The sequence below is a fragment of the Cetorhinus maximus genome, chromosome 10 (genome assembly GCF_964194155.1).
Source record: "Cetorhinus maximus chromosome 10, sCetMax3.hap1.1, whole genome shotgun sequence".
In the NCBI taxonomy this organism is placed as follows: Eukaryota; Metazoa; Chordata; class Chondrichthyes; order Lamniformes; family Cetorhinidae; genus Cetorhinus; species Cetorhinus maximus.
Window position 1 is genome coordinate 91,239,758 of NC_135888.1, and position 20,850 is coordinate 91,260,607.

The following is a 20,850-nucleotide window of genomic DNA, read 5'->3' on the forward strand; positions in this document are numbered from 1 at the left end:
CCCTCTGAAGAGGAATCTGGAAGCACCCTCCCTGAAGTCCCGTCACAGCTTTCACCCACACTCCCCACCAGCGCAGAGACATACACCTCGGTGGGGCCTAGCTTTAGAATAGCCTCGGGATCACAATCTGGAGAGAACATCACACCGTCTGATACAGAGCAGGTGGAGGCAGGGACTTCCCAGGTCCCCGGCACTCGGAGGACTACTGGAGGCCAGAACGTTGCTGAGTCCGAGTCAGATAACGAGCCTCTGGACTCAGTCATGTCACAGTTGCTGGAGTAGCAAAGGCAAGCTCGGGAACATCAGGAAGGGATGTCTGCTGCACTCCTCAGATTGCAAGGCATGATGGAGGAGTCTGTCTGCCTTCAGTCTGAGGTGATAGCGCCGGCATTGCAACGCACCGAGGTCAACACTGTAGGATGGCAGCCGCCATGGAGACTTTGGCCCAGGACTTCACTCCTGCACTGCTGCGCGGGCTCAACTCCATTGCTGAAGCAATAGTTGGCCTCCAACAGTGTGTACATGAGATGGTTGCTGGGCAACTCGATCTCACTCCAGCTACCCTTGCTCCTCAAGGAGTCAGCCTGGGGCCCCTGGGCACCCGTAGGGAGGAGGATCTGCAGGTGCACACTCCTGGCCCATCCATCCAGGTGACTCTGAGAGTATCTGGCCGATCCAACTCCCCTCTTCCTGTGACCTCCCCAGCTCCAGCTCCACAGACCGAGGAGGGTGCCACTGCCACACAGCAAGACCCCAAAAGCAGGCTGGGGCCCTCCAAGTCCCAGTCCCCCGGAGGATGCCCACCAAGGTCATCACAGATAGGGTGTTGCAGTCGGCAGGCTGCCTCCACCTCCACTGTGGATGTCTGGGGAGCACCAAGACATAGCAACAGGGTTAAGAAAGCTAAGGGGAATTAGTTGCCTGGGCACAGGTGTTAATTATTTGCACACACTGTTCACTATTGTGACTAAACTCCCGAGAATGTCTCCCTGCTTATGGCTCCTTGTTCTGATGAGCAGTGTTCTTGTCACTCAGATGTGAAACCTTTCTGCAAAAGATAAAGGCAGGTGTCTCAGTCCAGGGCCTCTTCCCTGTGCTTTGTGCAGCCTTCAGACCACAGTGATGGTCCAGCCTCACACTCCCTGGAAACATTACTGATGCCTGCACCTCGGCAGTGCTGGTCATTGTTGCCAGAATATAGTGGGCAGGTAGCACAGAGTTCCGTCATTCTCTCTATGTGCTCTCAGCACCTTTAAGGTGGGGCTGGCCCCCATTTCTTCAGCATCTGTGACCAGTGATGCTGTTTTCCTGAAGGGCTCAGGTGCTGAAGATGGACAACGGCTCTGACGCTTCAAAAGTTTCAAGGCTGCATCTCTGTGATATGACCCTGATCGCAGAGCGCAAGTGATCTGCCCTCGGCCAGACAGGAGTCAGACATTCTCAGAGGCTATATGAAGATTTATGGAGTGTCCCCAATGCATGTCGTCATCATCCTCCTGCAATCAAGCGACTATCAGGGCCTCCACTGCGTCTCCATGACAAGAGCATTCTTAGAGGGTATTCGAGCTGCCATAAGCCAGACTGGTATCAAACGTTCACAGGTGTGATGAGAGAATCTATGGAGTCACCTCACTGCATGTTGTCATCATCCTCCACAAATCTAGCAGCTAGGAGGGCCTCCTGAGCCTGCCTGTCTCTTCTAGCCAGGACGAGGGCCTCATCCCCATCATCGTCACCTCCCAGTACCTCTTCAGCCTCATCCCTGTCGGCGGCATCCTCATCGGAGGAGATGTACAACTCCTTCATCTCCTCCTCAGCTGGCTCATCTCCCCATTGGAGCGCTAGGTTGTAAATGGCGCAGCAGACAACGACGATGCATGACATTCCCTGCAGATGTATTGCAGGGCTCCACCAGGTCAGTCCAAGCACAGGAACTCATCTTCAGCATCCTGATGGTCTGCTCCACCAAGTTGTGAGCTGCAGCATGAGCCTCATTATAGCGTCATCCTGCTGCAATCTGAGGCCGCCGCACGGGTGTCATCAGCCATGGCCTCTGCGGGTAGCCCTTGTCCCTGAGGAGCCATCCCTGAAGCTTCTGTGGACTCCAGGAATCTGTGACCGCCTGAGGATGTAGGTGTCGTGCATAGTTCCTGGAAACTATGCGCACACCTGTAGGATGCATTTCTGGTGGTTGCACACCAGCTGCACATTCAGCGAGTGGAACCCCTTGAGGTTAATGTAGTTGACCGCGTGTTGCGACGGAGATCTGAGCATCATATGAGCACAGTCAATTGCACCCTGTACCTGTGGGAAACCTGAGATCTGGGAGAATCCAATCTCTCTTGCATCCTGGCTGTCTTGGTCCTGGGCGAAATGCACAAAGTTGTGTGCCCTCGCAAAGATGGCATCCGTGACCTCATGGATGCATTTGTGAGTGGAGGCTTGTGATATCCCACAGAGGTCACCTGTGCAGCCCTGAAAAGCACCACGGTCACTTTCACGGCCACTGACAGTGGATGTCCTCCATGTCCCCGTGGCGCCAAATTCTGCAGATGTGTCCGACCAGTTCTCTAGACATGTGCAGTCTTTGGTGACACTGGTTCTTGGTCATCTGCAGGAATGAAAGGCAGCATCTATAGACACTGGGTGTCACTAGGCACCGGCCTGCGATGGCTCACTGTGGCTCTTGGGCAGCACGTGCGGGAGCCTCAGCCGCCCCTTCTTCCTGAGGATGCTTCTCCTGCCTCTGCGCAGCCAGGAGCAGCAACCTCAGTCACTCTCTCCTCCATCGTCTTTGTGCTTTGTAGGCCATCAGGCATACAGCTAAGTCACCAGGCTCCATGCTCCTGATGTACTCCTCCTGCAGGATGAAAGAGAGGGACACGTGGTTAGCATGGGTGTACTAAGAACCAGTCCTGGTTAAGTGTGATGGCCCCTTAACACTTACTGGAGACTGCTGGCCATCACTTGGATGGCCAGTGATTAGTGTGCTGCATGGCTGTCCTGTTAGATTGAACCATGGGGGAGACTGGTCCAGACTGGGATGCTGACATTGCAAGGGGCTGTGAGCACCCCCAGCAGTGACTGCTCCAGGACCAGCTTTAGCGAGGAGATTGTACAACATGTGCAGTCATCCAAAAGTTCACTAAAATGCTCGTGAATTTGTAGTCTGTGCTAGTGAGGGCGGGGGGAAGGGGGGATCTCTGGAGCACTTGGTGGCACTTTGATGCCTCTGTGTTGCTTGTGTGGGCAGATAAGCTAGGAGCCCGGCCCCAATCATAGCAATGTGGCTGCGCCTACACTGTCTCAGTTGCAGAGGAATGGTCACTTTATACAGGTTTCCCTAATGCGTGGCCACTTTCCTCATCCACCCTACCCCACACTTCAAATGCTTGAGCGCTATATTCAACGGCAGGGCTGCCCTTACCCTACTCCCCCCCACCCTCTGACCTGGCCATCACCAGGAGCCTCAACGGCAGGGCTGCCCTTAACCCCGACGCCCCTGAAGCTTGAGGTCCAACAGACGATCCTGGCAAGCACTGCATAACATTACTGTGTACTCACCTCCGAGTTCCCCTCAAAGTACAGGCCACCAAGTGCTTTCCCGCCGACATGGATGGACGATCCATGGTGGGGGAACGATTCTGGAGGGCTAGCCTGATAATGATATGCTGATGTATTACAATGAGGTTCCGATGTCCGATGGCAAAAAATGCGGCCCACTGTTGGCAGGATGAGTGGACGATTGCAAACTGGTTTCCCGCAGTCATAAAACTGATCGCGCCATATTGTCTGCTCACCCAAGCGGGTATGGAAAATTCCGCCCAATGACTTTTTAGTTTCACTAGATGCATTAAAAAATGTGCCAATAAAACTAAATATATTTGATTACATGATTATCATGAAGTTTGAGGACATAATGTTCATTTGCTATGTGTTAAAAATAGTGAGCAGCTTCACATTCCAATGGTACTGCATGAGTAGGTGGTGCTGTGAACATAACATCCTATGACTAGGTAAGTGCAAGGGCCAGGTCCTAATATTAAGTTGTTTTTAAAATTTATTCATGGGATATGAGCATCGCTGGTTAGGCCAGCATTTATTGCTCATCCTAATTGCCCTTGAGAAGGTGGTGGTGAGCTGCCTTCTTGAACCGCTGCAGTCCATGTGGTGTAGGTACACCCACAGTGCTCTTAGGGAGGGAGTTCCAGCATTTTGACCCAGCGACAGTGAAGGAACAAAGATATATTTCCAAGTCAGGATGGTGAGTGGCTTGGAGGGGAACTTCCAGGTGGTGGTGTTCCCATCTGTCTGCTGCCCTTGTCCTTCCGGATGGTAGTGGTTGTGGTTTTGGAAGGTGCTGTCTAAGGACATCTAAGGAGGCTTGGTGACTTCCTGCAGTGCATCTTGTAGATGGTACAGACTGCTGCCACTGTGCAATGGTGGTGGAGGGAGTGACTGCTTGTGGATGGGGTGCCAATCAAGTGGGCTGCTTTGTCTTGGATGGTGCTGAGCTTCTTGAGTGCTGTTGGAGCTGCACTCATCCAGGCAAGTGGATATTATTCCATCACACTCCTGGCATGTGCCTTGTAGATGGTGAACAGGCTTTGGGGAGTCAGGGGGTGAGTGACTCGCCACAGGATTCCTAGCTCTGGCCTGCTCTTGTAGCCACAGTATTTAAATGGCTACTCCAGTTCAGTTTCTGGTCAATGGTAAGCCCCAGGATGTTGAAGGTGGGGGATTCAGCGATGGTAATGCCATTGAATGTCAAGGGGCGATGGTTAGATTCTCTCTCGTTGGAGATAGTCATTGCCTAGCACTTCTGTTGCACAAATGTTACTTGCCACTTGTCTGCCCAAGCCTGGATATTGTCCAGGTCTTGCTGCATTTGTACATGGACCAATTCTGTTCTGAGGAGTTGCGAATGGTGCTGAACATTGTGCAATCATCAGCGATCATCCCCAGTTCTGGCCTTATGATGGAAGGGAGGTCATTGCTGAAGTAACTGAATATGGTTGGGTCTAGGACATTACTCTGAGGAACTCCTGCAGTGATGTCCTGCAACTGAGATGATTGACCTCCAACAACCACAACCGCCTTCCTTTGTGCTAGGTATGACTCCAACCAGCAGTGAGTTTGCCCCGATTCCCATTGACTCCAGTTTTGCTAGGGCTCCTTGATGCCACACTCGGTCAAATGCCGTCTTGAAGCCAAAGACAGAAACTCTCACCTCACCTCTGGGGTTCAGCTCTTTAGTCCATGTTTGAACCAAGGCTGTAATGAGGTCAGGAGCAGAGTGGCCTTGGTGGAACCCAAATTGAGCACCAGTATGCAAGTTATTTCTAAGCAAGTGCTGCTTGATAGCACTGTTGATGACCGCTTCCTTCACTTTACTGATGCTCGAGAGTAGACTGGTGAGGAGGTAATTGACCGGGTTGGATTTTTGTGCACAGGACATACATGGGCAATTTTCCACATTACTGTGCGATGCCAGTGTTGTAGCTGTACACACCGCTTGGCAAGTTCCGGACCACAGTTCTTCAGTACTATTGCCGGAATATTGTCAGGGACCTCAGCCTTTGCAGTGTCCAGTGCCTTCAGTCATTTCTTGATATCATTTGGAGTGAATCAAATTGGCTGAAGGCTGGCATCTGTGATGCTGGGGACTCCGGAGATGGATCATCCACTTGGCAATTCTGGCTAAAGATTCTTGCAAATGCTTCAGCCTTATCTTTTGCACTAATGTGCCAGGCTCCCCATCATTGAGGATGGGGATATTTTGGAGCCACATCTTTCAGTGAGTCAACCACCATTCATGACTGGATGCAGTAGGACTGGTGAGCTTGGATCTGATTCGTTGGTTTGGAATCACTTTGCTCTGTCTATCACTTGCTGTTTATGCTGTTTGGCATTCAAGTAGTCCTGTGTTGAAGTTTCACCAGGCTGACACCTCATTTTTAGGTATGCCCGGTGCTGCTCCTGGCATGCCCTCCTCCACTCCTCATTGAACCAGGGATGATCCCCTGGCTTGATGGTAATGGTAAAGTGGGAGATATGCCGGTCAGGAGGTTAAGGATTGTGTTTGAGTACAATTCTCCTGCTGCTGATGGCCCACAGTGCCTCATGGTTGCTAGATCTGTTCAAAATCTATCCCATTTAGCACGCTGGAGGGTGTCCTGAAGATGGGACTTCACCTCCACGAGGTCTGTGCGGTGGTCGCTCCTATTGATAATGGACAAATGCATCTGTGGCAGGCAGGTTGGTGAGATGAGGTCAAGTATGTTTTTCCCTCATGTTGGTTCTCTCACCACGTGCCACAGACCCAGTCTAGCAGTTATGTCCTTTAGGACTTGGCAAGTTCAGTCTGCAGTGGTGCTACCGAGCTCTCTTAGTAACTGACATTTAAGTCTCTCACCCAGAAAACATTCTGTGCCCTTGCCACCCTCCGTGTTTCCTCCAAGTGATATTCGACATGGAAGAGCACTGATTCATCAGCTGAGGGGCCAGTGGCAGGGATGGTGGTGGTATGTGGTAATCAGCAGGTTTCCTTGCCTATGTTTGACCTGATGCCAAGAGACGTCATGGGGTCTGGAGTCGATGTTGAGGACTCCCAGGGCAACTCCTTCCTGACTGCATTCCACTGTGTCACCACCTCTGATGGGTGTGACCTGCTGGTGGGGCAGGTTATACCCAGGGATGGTAATGGCGGTGTCTGGGTCATTGTCTGTAAGGTATGATTCTGAGAGTATGACTATGTCAGGCTGTTGCTTGACTAGTCTGTGATGCAGTTGTCCCAATTTTGGCACTAGCTCCCAGATGTTAGTAAGGAAGACTTTGCAAGGTTGACAGGCTGAGTTTACTGTTGTCATTTCCGGATGGTTTGTCTAGTTTCATTCCTTTTCGACTGTCTGGTGATTTGATACAACTGACTGGCTTATGAGGCCATTTCAGAGGGTATTTAAGAGCCAACCACATTTCTGTGGGTCTGCAGTCACATGTAGGCCAGAACAGGTAAGGACGGCAGATTTTCCTTCCCTAAAGGGCATTAGTGAACCAGATGGGTTTTTACAACAATCAACAATGGTTTCATGATCATCACTAGACTTTTAATTCCAGATTTTTATTGAATTCAAATTTCGCCATCTGTCATGGTGAGATTTGAATCCCCAAAGCAGCACCCTGGATTCTCTCAATTACTAGTCCAGTGGCAATATCACTACGCCACTGCCTCCCCTCAAAGTGACAATCACAAACTGAACTCTTAATAATCCACAGGTGTTCCTTTCTGAGATGATTTTTGATTGAAGCCTCATAAAAATCAGAAAACTAAACTGTGAAATAATCTTTGATGCTTTAAGTTGGTAACTGTCTCTTTTGAATCAAAAGAACGTTGCAAAAAGTAATCCAAAGCATTTAGAATGTTTTGAGCAAAGTTGAAAATTGGAAAAATGCATGTTGGAAAATTAACTCTGGGTCATTGAGTCATAAGCAAGAATGAAACATAATTCTGAAAGAGTGGAAGTAGAAGAACATATGTACCCAAGTGCCAATTTCAGGCCTGTTACAAACTCTTTCGCTGAATCTATGAATAACACCAAAGGAGATTCAATACTATACAGTCCACAAAGATCTAAAAATCTCTGTTGTGTAGATTTCACCTTTCCACATTAATTTGAATAAAGGGGATCTTCTGGCGTCTAGCAACAATGATGTCATTAAGCAGAATAAGCAGCCAATCACATTGAAGTACCCTCACAAATAACCAGGAAATAAAATGCTCTGAGTTATAACTAAACTTTTTAAAGAACTATTTCAAAACTTTAGAGTTTTTGCTTATCATAATGGAATCATTTCATTAATAGAAAAATATAAAATGTAAAATCAGATTTTCGTGGAGATTTCTCAGTGGTTGTTATGAACCTAATATGTCATTAAAAGCCATATACCTTATTCCATAAGGTGTGAACTTTTTGAAGGGTTTTTCTTACGATAGAGTAAGAGTGACGGTTCTTATTGGTTCAGTAATTTCTAATTGATTGTAATCTGTGGCAACTTCACCCATGCACCCTGTACAGAAGCATAGTATCACTGACAGCAACTTCTGGATTTCCATGTTTAACTATGAATTTGCAGACTTCAGAAGTTGCTGTCAGTTTCAGAGGAGTAATGACGGTTCACACTGACAGTTTCACCATCATTTGTACTGCAAAGCTTGGGCCATTAATAATTTTTCAGCCGTGAACTACTTACCTTGTTAACAAGCTCTCCTATCATTCCATTCCATTTTCCATTACTTTGTAATTTACCATATTGATTATCAGGAGCTTGATAAATTTGATATTTGAAGCCAAGATGCTCTGATAAGGCATTCAGAACATCTATAGAAAAACCACAAAATTCTTTGGGTTGACCAAATATGTTCTCTGACACCATAACAAACGGAGGAACCTGGAAAGATTAAGAGAAAACATCAGATCATATCTGAGTCTGTCAAGCTCAATTTTTGGACATAAAATTTAACAGTAGTTTTACAGTTAAACTATTAATAAAATTATATAATTTTCTGAAGTAAATAGCAATTTTCTAAGGCACATTTTAGTTACATGGATTATGTTTTTCTAATGTACATTTCTAAAATAATCTGTACAAAATAAATATACATTACATATTTGTTAAAACATTTGTTAAAGAGAATATTTCTCAAAGTGTCAGATTAAACGCTGTTAAACTTGAAAACTGAATCATTGTGCTTAATGCATCTTATTTATTCTAACACACAGGTGGCATATCTGCAAAAGAGTTGGGTGATGTGGTTCCTGTATAGGACTGCACACATTCATTTAGATCACAGACTAAACAGGATTTATTTTATTTTTTCCCCTTCTGGTAATTCTCTCACTACTTAAGAAACAGTTCCATAGAAGACAAAAGTTAGCATCTCTGCAATAGTCAACAAAGATAATTCAAAAGTTGACACTTAATGGCTGTACATAAATAATATAATTTGAATAATTTAGCATTGGCTATCCTATAAATAATATAATTTGAATAATTTAGCATTGGCTATCCTGGTGGCTTGCCAAATTTATCCAATGTATTGCTGAGCCATACAGACTAGATGATTTAATCTCTAATCTGAGCAGTTGGGTTGCACTACTATTGGCCTCGGTGCTTCCAGATTTGGGAAGAAAAAGATATCAGTGAAATTTCCGGCTCCTGGTAGCTCCCTGGAAAGTGCACATATATTTAATTGTCAAGTAAGTACAGGATCGATCTTGACTGTGATGCCTCAATGAGTGAATAGACTGCTGTCATCGTCATGATTTACAGATGATTGATGGTTATTTGGGCAATATACTGGAGGGCAACCAGCAACCATTGGAACTGTACCCCAACAAGAAGTCTAGTTCTTTGAGAGAAGAAACCACAGAAGAAAATAGAATCTCACGCTGAAAAATAAACTTTGTACTATTTGAATGGTCAAGTAGTGACCAAGTGCTTAACATGAGTTTATGTAGAGGTAGCAGCCAGCTATAATCAAAATTCTTAGGTGATAATTTCCATTATCTATTCATACGCTTTTGGCATTATTATTTCAAATGAATTAAAATAATGAGAACATTCAAAGCATTACAAATCAGTTAAATTCAGTTTTGAATACTGATTCTGTATCTCCACATTTCGGTAATTACATCTGCATTCAAGTGCAGATTTCCTAACAAAGTAATTGACCTGTAAGTTGCAACATTCGTTAGTGCTGAACTGATTCAAAGAGAACAAATTCAGATAAAACCAAATCATTTTCAAAATGATACCAATTCAGACTCAGATAATGGCTCATAATAAAAGGAGTTTACATTTGTACTTGAATATGCTTTTTTTCTTTCTAGTGAGTTGTATTTAAACAATTCTGACAACTCTAATCATGTATCTGCTGCACAAGGGTGTCAAATATCACACCAATCAAGTGGGACTATGAATTAAATGAAATAAAATCAGCAGAAAGGTGGGTTAAGAGCTTTTGCCATCTGCTTATTAGACATCTGTAGGAAATACCCACTGCAGGAACAGTTTTGCCAGTGGTCTTTGAGGTCACCATTGTCCTCAAATTAAATGCCTCTGTCTTTTCCAGTGTTAATCTCTGAGGCAAGTGGAAACAAGGCTGTGTCTTTAAGCCCCACTCAAAAATTTAATATATAGCTCAGGTTTATACTTCAGTGTAAGATGCATTTTCAGAGGTTCATCTTTCATTTGAGACATCAAACGGAGGCTTTGTCTATCTGTTTTCATTGATTTTAATGGAAACTTTCGCAGGTGACCACAATGTTATCCTGGCCAACAAACATGCCCTCAACTGATATAGTCAAAAACAGAGTAGCTGTTTATTCATTTCATTGCTTTTGTGGGACAATGCTGTGTGCAAAAATCCCTGCTGCATTTACTTAATTAATAATTGTCTGTACTTTAAAGCAATGAATTGTACGTGAACTGCTTGGGAATATATTTGGGAGGCGTGTGAAGGTGCCACATAAATGCTCATGTGTTCTTTCTTTATCTGAAATTGAAGCCAATTTACTGCCCATAGGTATATGTATAAAATTGAACAACTAACATTGCTCAGGATGGACAACACTTGATAGTTTTTTAACCCCATTGTGTGAAGCAACATAAACAGAAAATGGTTACTAATTTCACCACACTGTCTAATTCCCCAAAATCCAGGAGTCACACAAGGCAATTTGGCCATACATGCCACTGGGTTCAGTGTACAGGCTGCATGATGATGAAAAAAAGTGTGGCTATCAGTGATCAGGAACACTAAATCGTGCAAAGCATTCTGAGGTAATCATCTGTTTCAATTTTGTTGCCACGCAGATCTTTCATTCTTTCTTTACTAACAACTAACATGGTTGCCATTCAGCTCACTCTAGGGTCTATTTCTGCCTTTCCTAACACTCAGATAAGCGTTGCTTATTCTTCACCTTATAAACTAGAGCCAACAGTCTCAATATTTCTGTCTCTTCCTGTCCAGTGCACCAGCTCAGCAGACACAGTGACACAGAATTAGGAAAACAGTCACTGTGTCAGTTCTTTCAGGCATGTTCTGTGTTTAGTGAACTCAAATCATTGAGCCCACTTAAAACACTCTCCTTATGAAAACCTCAGATTTGATGTAAAAATATTTCAATGTTGGCTATAATTCGCTCACTTTTCTCTTTTTTTCCTGCATGTTTAATTGAAATAGAAGCAAAGGAAGCGTTATTTGTGAAGGGGCTCTTTTTTGCATTTCTTTGCAGTCATTATAGGAGTGTTTTTTGAGAATTTCTTTCCATTATTTTGGATATTTGAAAACATTTTGTGAGCCACTTTTTTGTAACCCTTTCAGGTTAATTTGTTTTCAAAGCACCTCAAATATTGTAGCCAAAATTGCACCTCATACTTTAGAATTGGCATCACCACTAATCTGTACAATATCAGTGTAATTTCTCCTGAAGTGTAATTTGATACCTTGTAGATACAACCAAGTATGCAATTTACCTTATTAACAGTTCAGAACTCTCTCACACTGTCCAAATACTTTTAGAATATGATCAGTAACCACTCTCAAATGTTTCCTTTTCAACCACTCTCAAACAACCCATTTATATTTTCTTTAAAATAATTTTGTTTCATGCCATACACAGATCGAATGTTACCTGCTCCTATATGTATTACTTAATATTCATGCACATCTGGCATGTCACAGCCTATTTGCACAACTGTCCCACGCCTCTCTGAAGACAATCAATCATTTTCCACTCATACTTGCCTGCAGATCATGGTTGTAAGCAAATTTAATAATCATACAGACATGTTCCATAGCATTCACAATAATGTAAATAATAACAATCTCAGAGCAGATCATTGTTGTATTACACTGGTTTGTACCTTTTTTACCAGTCATAGAATTTTCCTTTGATCAATAGCCTCTATTCTATGTTACAAATAGCATTTTGCAGTCTAACCAGGCAATCTGTCAACTCACAAATTTTCAGAATTTTATAACACAATAGAGAGAAGCATGTTTCTTATCACGTTGGTGTTCAATCTTTAAATAAGCTATCTATCTAAACCCTATTCCATTGCTTTGTTCTATGAGCCTTAAACCTGCTTACTAACCTCACATGGGGAACTTTGTTAAACCCCTTTTGAAATGCAACAAAACATTATCTACTGGCTATATCTTGCCTACTAGAAAGCTTATCTCCTCAAATACCTGTTTTTTTTTTATCATGCCTATGCTCTTGAAATGCTCACTTACAGCATCGTGAAGAATGCCCTCAGACATTTTTGGCCATATGGTTAGGATTTATTTGCCAATAATTACCAGGCCATGTCTTATTTCTTTTTTGAATATTAGGGCTACATCTGCTATCCTTCAGTCCTTAGGTTTATAATTTATGAAGCTTCTATTACTTTCCTCCTTTAATTCCATGATATATTGAGCAGTTATCTTTAAGAACATGGTGGATAGTTAATCTTTCCATTTGCTGCGGAACACTATTTTTACTAACTTCTATACGTGTTTGGACCAATTTTCCTGCCTTTTACTATGACTGGAATTTATTCACAATCCTCCTTTGTAAAAGCCAACATGAGGAATACAATCCATTTATTTAATGATCTCACTGGCTGCTCACTGGGTGCTTTGATGTCTACATGATGCAACTGATGATGCCCTGCACCTGCAGGAACCAGGGAATGAAGGCAAATCCCACTGCCCTTTGCATCTGCGAGGGCCCATCTGTCTGAAACTGTATGCATTACCCAGCTCTTGCAAACAGGACATCAGTAACCTGCGAGATGTAATAGTGTGCTGCCATTTGAGAGACATCACTAAGGTCCACTGCCTGGAGTGGGCAGGTTGCCTTATGAGGAAAGGTTGGACAGACTAGGCTTGAATTTGTTGGGGTTTAGAAGAGTAAGAAGTGATTTGATTGAATCATATAAGATCCTGAGGGTTCTTGACAGGGTGGATGTGGAGAGGATGTTTCCCCTCGTGGGAGAATCTAGAACTAGGGGTCACTGTTTAAAAATAAGGGGTCGCCCATTTAAAACAGAGATGAGGTGGATTTATTTCTCTCAGAGGATCATGAATCTTTGGGCCTCTCTTCCTGAAAAGGCAATGGAAGCAGAACCTTTGAATATTTTTAAGGTAGAGTTGGATAGATTCTTGATAAGCAAGGGGGCGATAGGTTATCGGGGAAGACAGGATGCAGATTTGAGGTTACTATCAGATCAGCCATGATCTTATTAAATGGCGGAGCAGGCTCGAAGGGCCAAATGTCTTACTCCTGCTCCTCATTCATATGTTCGTGTCCTTGGAACAAGCCAGAGATGCAGAAATTCAGTGCCACAGTGAGTTAAATGGCTACTGACAGGGCAAAGAATTGAAGGTCCAGATACATGGATCATTAAAATATCAATACAGGTACAGGAAATAATCAAAAAGGCATACTGAATGCTGGCCTTCATATCTATTGGTCTAGAATACAAGGGGATAGAAATAAAAACAAAGTGCTGAAAAAACCCAGCAGGTTTGCCAGCCTCTGTGGAGAGAGAAACAAAGTTAACATTTCGAGTCTAATATGACTCTTTTTTAGAACTTAGAGCCAGAGACAGTCATTGAGGAAGGATATGTGGCTGTGAAAGTGAGTTTTGGTAAACACCTTATCAAACACCAGGAGGGAAACGGAAACCAATGAAGGCGAACAAGGTGAAAGAGACAAATGGAAATCCTGTTGGACAGAAGAGCAGAACTTCAAGGTAGACATTCCTGGAAGAGAAGTGGCTGTGAATTAAACACTAAAATAAAAGCAAAATGCTGAGGACGCTGGAGATCGGAAACAAAAACAGAAAGTGCTGGAAAAACTCAGCTCTATCAGCATCAATGGAGAGAGAAACAGAGTTAATGCTGTGAGTCCAACATGACTCTTCTTCAGAAAGGATAGATAGAGAGAAGCATTTTTCCGCCGAATGGTATTTATTATGATCTCAGCAGAGACAAATAACTTTTAAAAAGGTATTTGAATTTCCTGGGCAGAATTTTCGGCTCAGCGAGCGGGGACGGGGCCCGCTTGCCGAGGTGTAAAATGACGCGGGGGTGATGTCTGGCTTGCATCCCGATGTCACCGCGCGTCAATTAGATTTTCAGTTCAGCGGGTGCGCAGCCGAGTCGGCGTATGTGCGTGAAAGAGCGCAGAAATCTCCCTGAGGCAGCTCCGTGCCTCAGGGAGATTAAGTTTGGAATGTTAAAGTAGGAAAAAAATTATTTAGACATGTCCCCTCATGTGACGCCGTCATATGAGCTGGGACACGTTCATCAAATGTTTGAAAATTCTTTATTTAATTAATAAACCTTTCCTGAAACCTCATCCCACCCGTAGATGAGGTTTCATGAAAAATGTAAAGGCTGCCTGAGCTCTTTGCCCGCCCGCCAACCTTAAGTTTGGCTGCGCAGCTCAGTTTATTGTTTTAATTGCTGTTTAAATGGCTTTAATAGGCCCTTGACAGTTTGGCGGGTGCACAGCCGAACTGAAAACCTAAATGACGCGTGGTGACGTTGGGACGCCTGCCCGACGTCATCGCGCATCATTTTACGCGTTGGTGAGCGGGCCGTGCCTCTGCTCGCTGACCCAAAAATTCTTCCCTGTAAGTCAATAACTTTTAGAGGTGAAATTAGGAAGCACTCCTATGCACAAAGGATTGTAGAAATTTGGAACTTACTTTCAGAAATGGCAATTGATGTGAGATCGACTATTAATTTCGACTTTAGGATTGATAGATTTTTGTTAATTAAAGGTACTGAGGGATATAGGGCAGAGATGAGTTGAGTTAAACAGCAGATTACTAAATAGTGGAAAAGGCTTAAGTGGCTAATCGGCTTACTCCTATTCCTATGGTGCATACTGCTGTCCTGTACTCAACTCTCTGCATTGCGGATTATCAATGAAACCAGGTCACCTTTTGGTATGCCCTCATAGATGTAGAAAGCTGGACCAGTAGGTCATTCGTAATCTATTCATGACCTTGATTAACGTAAACAGTTTCCATTCTCCCAAATATTTAAACATTTGTTTTTGAGTAGGAATGCCTAAAACATTGCAAGTAATCCCAGTTACAGTTTCCCATCATTCAAACATTCTTTACACATATGCACCTTTTTGTAAAAAAAATTGAACAGAAGATTGTCAGATCCTTGGCTTATGATGGAATAAATATGTCTGGGCAAGGAACCTTGTGAACTTGATGGTATGCATTAATACTGATGCCAGTGGACTCAAGTAAAGTTTGATGTCTTTGTTTTTTTGCTGTGGCCTTCTTCAATTACCTGCTCAATAGAATGTAATACCTGGCTTCTACAAATATAGTGTCATATCAATGGAGAATACTGGTTATCTAGATCCAAGTATTTAGACACAGAGTTTGAATTTCAGAATTTGTTAAATAAAGGTTTCCAGTTGCCCATTTTCAAATAGAACCTTTTGTGAAGATGATAAATCATTTATACACAAAGTATCAAACCAGTTAACAAATTATTGGAGTGGCAAGATAACATTAATGAATGCATGTTTTCATTTAGAAAATAAACACAATATTTGAATGAAATATCATTACTTAACTTGATTAAAATCTAGTAATTTTAAGCTATTGAAATAATACATGAGTGATGGATTATATTTCCTAATGTTTGCACTATTTTTGTAATTTACTTTCTGCACCCACACCACCCCACCCCCACCCCACTCACAATATTCAAGAAAAATGTAATACATGAAACTGAAAATCATAGTAGAACATATCTTAAGATATCAATGCTCAAGAACATTATATGGGTTGTTGTCAATATTCATCTAAAGTGAAAAGAGATGATAAGGACAAGTCAGCAAATGTTTGGAATCAACTGGACACAGTTTATTAATCTGTTGGAGTTCTTTGTGGTATCATGCCTAGTAAAGGCATGTCATATTCATAACTTTAAACATGGACTGTGCTCGTATTGAAGCTTCTGGAACTGTCTTTTATTTATTTAAAATTGATACTGATGGACTGTTAAGATGGTGGCCAATGAGTCAGGTGACCTTTGATTATTCAACAAAGATTATCCAGCTTCTGGAAAGTTCTAAATTTAATAACCATGGGTGGAGGCTTCCCACCACAAAGATGAATTCACGCCTGCCATTGTGTGAACCTCACTCAAAACACAGTCAATGGACTCCTAGGCTCTATGGCTCCAGGTTTGCAATTCAACAAAGGAAAGCTGCAAAAGTCCACCTTCTATCTCCTAATGTATATCAATGGCCTTTTAGCTTTAAACCATTCTGGGTGGACAATGAACAAAACTGGCTTCTGATACTGAGATCTTTTATTGTCCCAAGACTCAGAAGAGAACTGGACAGACTACAGAAGAACACCAACAGGCCAACAACTGCAGAAAAAGACTTTGCCTTTTTAGCACCATGAGTCGCCAGTCAGTCTGAGAACCAGACTCCAAAACTAGCTGCAAGTCATTAAGCCGCCAAAGTACTTCACCTGAGAACCAATCTTTTAGGTATTTGACTACACAGAACCTTGCAACCTGCTGTGGATCCTTCACTTTACAAGACCCTCACTTCAACTTTAAGTCATCACATCCATTCCAGAATGCAGATGCCTGCCACATGGGAGACCGGAAATTGTAAATCAGAGATTGAATTAACCGTAACCTGTAAAATTGCATTACCTTTATCCGTATGCAATCTTTGAGTACGTGTATGCACGTATGAGGCTGAAGGCACGATGTTGTGTTAATTTGGGGTAGGTGCTATTATTTTATTTATTCTTTTATTTTATTTATTATTCATTTCTTTATTTTAAACTCATGAAAGCTTGCTACTGAATTGTTTAATTGTAAGGGTCTCAAAAGACACACTTCTTTCCATACAAAACATACTGATTACAGGCAGTAAAAGAGCATATATTTTGATAGCTACACATTAAATATATTTATTCAGTGTTTCAATAAATATCAACATGAAACTTTTAAAAAGTTAATGTTCACATAATTAAAGCCAAGTTAGGAAGTTATACTGATAATAGACTTAACAATGAGAAGTTGATAAACTTTAAAACGCACTGCCTCGGAAGCAGGGTCAGGTGTCCATGGACCTCTGTTCTTGCTCTGTTGCCGTTCAAACTGCAGTATTTGCAATGACCAGGTAGATACAAAGCTCAATCCTGGTTGCTAAACTCAGTTTATATTAAATGCCTAGGTTTTTTATTGAGTTTGCTGATCAATACAAGTCACTTTGTATTGAATTTCCATGAGCTCTGTGAGGTTACTCAGCACTAATGGGCAGACTAAACAGCTGCTCAGCCTCTCCTGATAACTTTTTGTCTTAGCGTCAGCACTTTTAATTTTAGCTGACTTTAACAGAACATGGTTTTTAAAGGGTGCATTAATTTAATCCTAAACTAACACTGGCCAAATTAATCACTGTAACTGTATTCTACTCTGCTCATTTACTAATGACACCGAACTATATGAACAGGTAAAAAGAGGAAGATAAACAGAAGTCAGAGATATCTAGAGAAATTAAATAGATAGGTGAAGAAACCGTGGATCGATTTTATTATAAACTAATGCAATTCACATTTGAATAGGATGTATGAAATCAGTAAAATATGAAGCATTATCGATATTCAAAGAAGGGAAATATCAGAAAAAATAAATTTTACCATTACCACCGATCAACCACAAAGTTTCCAAATGTGTAGTTGTATTCAGCAAAGCTAATACGATAGTGGATGGATCTCAAGGGCATTTGACTAGAAGGTGAAATAAGTTACCTAACCTTGTACAGATCATTGGTGAGGCCATAGTCAAACATGGTGCAATTTTGGACACCCTACCTTCAAAAAGAGAGGGATGCATTGAGAGGATTCAGAGAAGAGCAAGAAGGATGATTCCAGAACTTAGAGCAAAATCACCTGATGCTGTGTTGATTAACTCCTTCAAAAAAAAAATCAAAAAATCTTGATAAATATCTAGTTGGGAACAGGAATGAAGCTTACAGGAATCAGTATGGACTGAAATGGTCAAATATTCCATGGAACATGATGGCTCCCACTGCCACTGGGTCTGATGCTTGTTGTTCATAAGGGGCAGTGACCCATCAAACTGAGGAGCAGATTAATAGGTATTGTGATGCTTGATTTCTTGCCTTTAAGAAAACATTGATGCAGAAACTCCCTATGCGATATAAAATTGTTGGGGCAGAGTTCACGATAGGGTAGATTTTACAAGGCTTGTGGAAGGGATAGGCTTGGTGTATTGATGGGCCTTTTCACATTCTATACTTTCTTACTGTATCTACTATCTGCTTCATTCTTGAACATGAAATGTTTCAGGCAGCAAACATCATCATTGTTCCTGTTTACACTACTGCCTGAGAAGTATATCAGAAGAGGTGTTGAGGCAGTGGAAGAGAGACTCCTAAATATGATAAAGAACATTAAGTCACTCTGGTGACACATGAGTCTCAAAGAAAATATGCAGTTCTTGGCATATTGTTCTTGGCTAACTTTAAAGAAAATACCTGATGTGAGGAAGTCACATAATACATTTGTGTACTTAAATCTGACAGTTGTTAAAGTATAATAATATTGATGCGAAAAATATTATAATTAAACTTGATATTTCTAATGTTGCAAGTATTTAATTATGATTGTAGGTTGCAAAACATCCTACTATGTATAAAGGCAAAGAATTCTGTTTTACCAATACTGTCACAACTCGCAGTGTCACTCCTTCCATACTGTTTTCCAGTTTTTGATCTATTAGAGAACCATTCAATCCAGTGGTTGGACTCCAAAGTCCTAGCTATATGGAGAACACAAACAAGCATTATTAATGCAATGTCATTAACTTTAATTATTACATAATTATACTGTTTTAATTTCCTAAAGATCCATGTTTGTCACAGCCCATTATACCAACATGAAGACAGTGAAATTATAATGTAATTAATATAATTATACTGTAAATATATAAAATTGGAATCAATCTTTGTGGTGCTGCTCACAATAAATTGGAGAATACACTGGAATTTATAAAGACAGAGGCACAATGCCATGGAGCACAAAATTGTCCTGCTGCTAAAGTAATGATATGTTTACTTTTTAGTCTATCCCTTTAATTATTATTGCTGCAACCCGACACATCCTGGGAGGTTTAAAACAAGAACAAAAACACCTGGAAAAACTCAGCAGGTCTGGCAGCATCGTTGGAGAAGAGCACAGTTGACGTTTCGAGTCCTCATGACCCTTCAACAGAACTGTTCTGTTGAAGGGTCATGAGGACTCGAAACGTCAACTGTGCTCTTCTCCAACAATGCTGCCAGACCTGCTGAGTTTCTCCAGGTATTTTTGTTTTTGTTTTTGTTTTGGATTTCCAGCATCCGCAGTTCTTTGCTTTCATCCTGGGAGGTTAATTGTTTTCTTTCCCCTTTTCAAAAGGATTTTGAAGACACCACCAGTTAATGGTCAGGACCTCTAGTTGTCCAGTTAAATCTATTGCAGATTTATAAATATGATGTTTGAGCTAATCAGTGTAAGTGGGAACTTTGAAATATTTTGGTCACACTTGATTTTTAAAGAACAAAGATGTCCAAGTGCTTGAAGTAGCTGGTGTGTCACTTTGTCGTGTGAATTTTCAACTACAGCAGACTAACTACGCCTCATAAAAAATAGCTCTTCCTCATTTGTAATTCTGAACAGCAAAGCCAAGATTTTCCACTTGGGGATGGCAGGGAGGGAAGGTGACAGTGCCTGGTGCAGTTAGTACTTATTGGCCTGAAATTTTTCTTCATCGGGCGGACTCGGCAGGAGCGGGTGGGGACAGTTGCGGAGCCGACTGCCACCTGCGATCAGAGCTGCCTCAGGGAGATTGAAGCGCTTTTGAAAAAAATAAATACATGCAATAAAAATTTAATGAAGCATGTCCCCTCATGTCCCATCTCATGTGATACAGTCACATGTTTTTATTTTTCAGAAAATTTTTAAATTTAAATTCTAAAAGCTTTAGGAAACCTCATCCCGCTCGTGGATGAAGTTTCCAAAACAACGTCAAGGTCGCTTGGCCTTTTCGCCTGCCCACCAGCCGTAAGGTTGGATGAGCAGCGTAAACCTGGGGCTGAACCTTCAGTTCGGCGAGCGGGGACGAGGCCTGCATGCCGAGGCGTAAAATGACGCAGGGTGACATCGGGCATGCGTCCTGATCTCACCGTGCGTCATTTAGATTTTCAGTTCTGTGGGCGCGCAGCTGACTCAGCTGCACGCCCGCTGAACTGTCAAAGGCCTGTTGAGGCTATTAATTAATTAAGCCCATTGAGAAAGAGCCCAGGCGGCCTTCGCATTTTTCATGGAACCTCTTCCACGGGCGGGATGAGGTTTCATGAAGAGTTTATAAATTAAATACATTTTTTCATTAAAGTTCATTGACATGTCCCAGCTTATGTGATGCTGCCTTTTGTGGGGGACATGTCTTAATTTTTTTTTCTTCTTTATTAAAATGTTTGGAACTTACACTAATCTCCCTGGGGCAGCTCTGTGCCTCAGGGAGATTTTTGCGCTCTTTCACACGTATGCGTGAAAGAGCGCAGGCCCCGACTCAGGGAACCTCCCCCCTCTGCCCGCACAGGGAGTGCTCAGTGCTTCCGGGCGCACGTCACACTGGGCGGGGCTTAATTGGCCCACCCACGTAAAATGGCAGACCCAATTGTTAATGGATTTAATAGGCCTTTCAATTATCGGTGGTCGCGCAGCCGACTC

The 20,850-nt window shown here is 42.5% G+C and overlaps 1 protein-coding gene across 1 annotated transcript in view; it reads right to left on the minus strand.

Annotated features, from left to right (window-relative positions):
* Positions 1 to 20,850, minus strand: part of LOC144685834 (glutamate receptor ionotropic, delta-2-like) — a 428,425-nt gene that overhangs the window by 91,281 nt on the left and 316,294 nt on the right. Inside the window, exons 9-10 of the mRNA XM_078550780.1 lie at positions 18,800 to 18,901; positions 8,251 to 8,448 (exon numbers count right to left, since the gene is read on the minus strand). Coding sequence (XP_078406906.1) covers positions 8,251 to 8,448; positions 18,800 to 18,901 — 300 coding nt within the window. The remainder of the gene's footprint in view (positions 1 to 8,250; positions 8,449 to 18,799; positions 18,902 to 20,850) is intronic.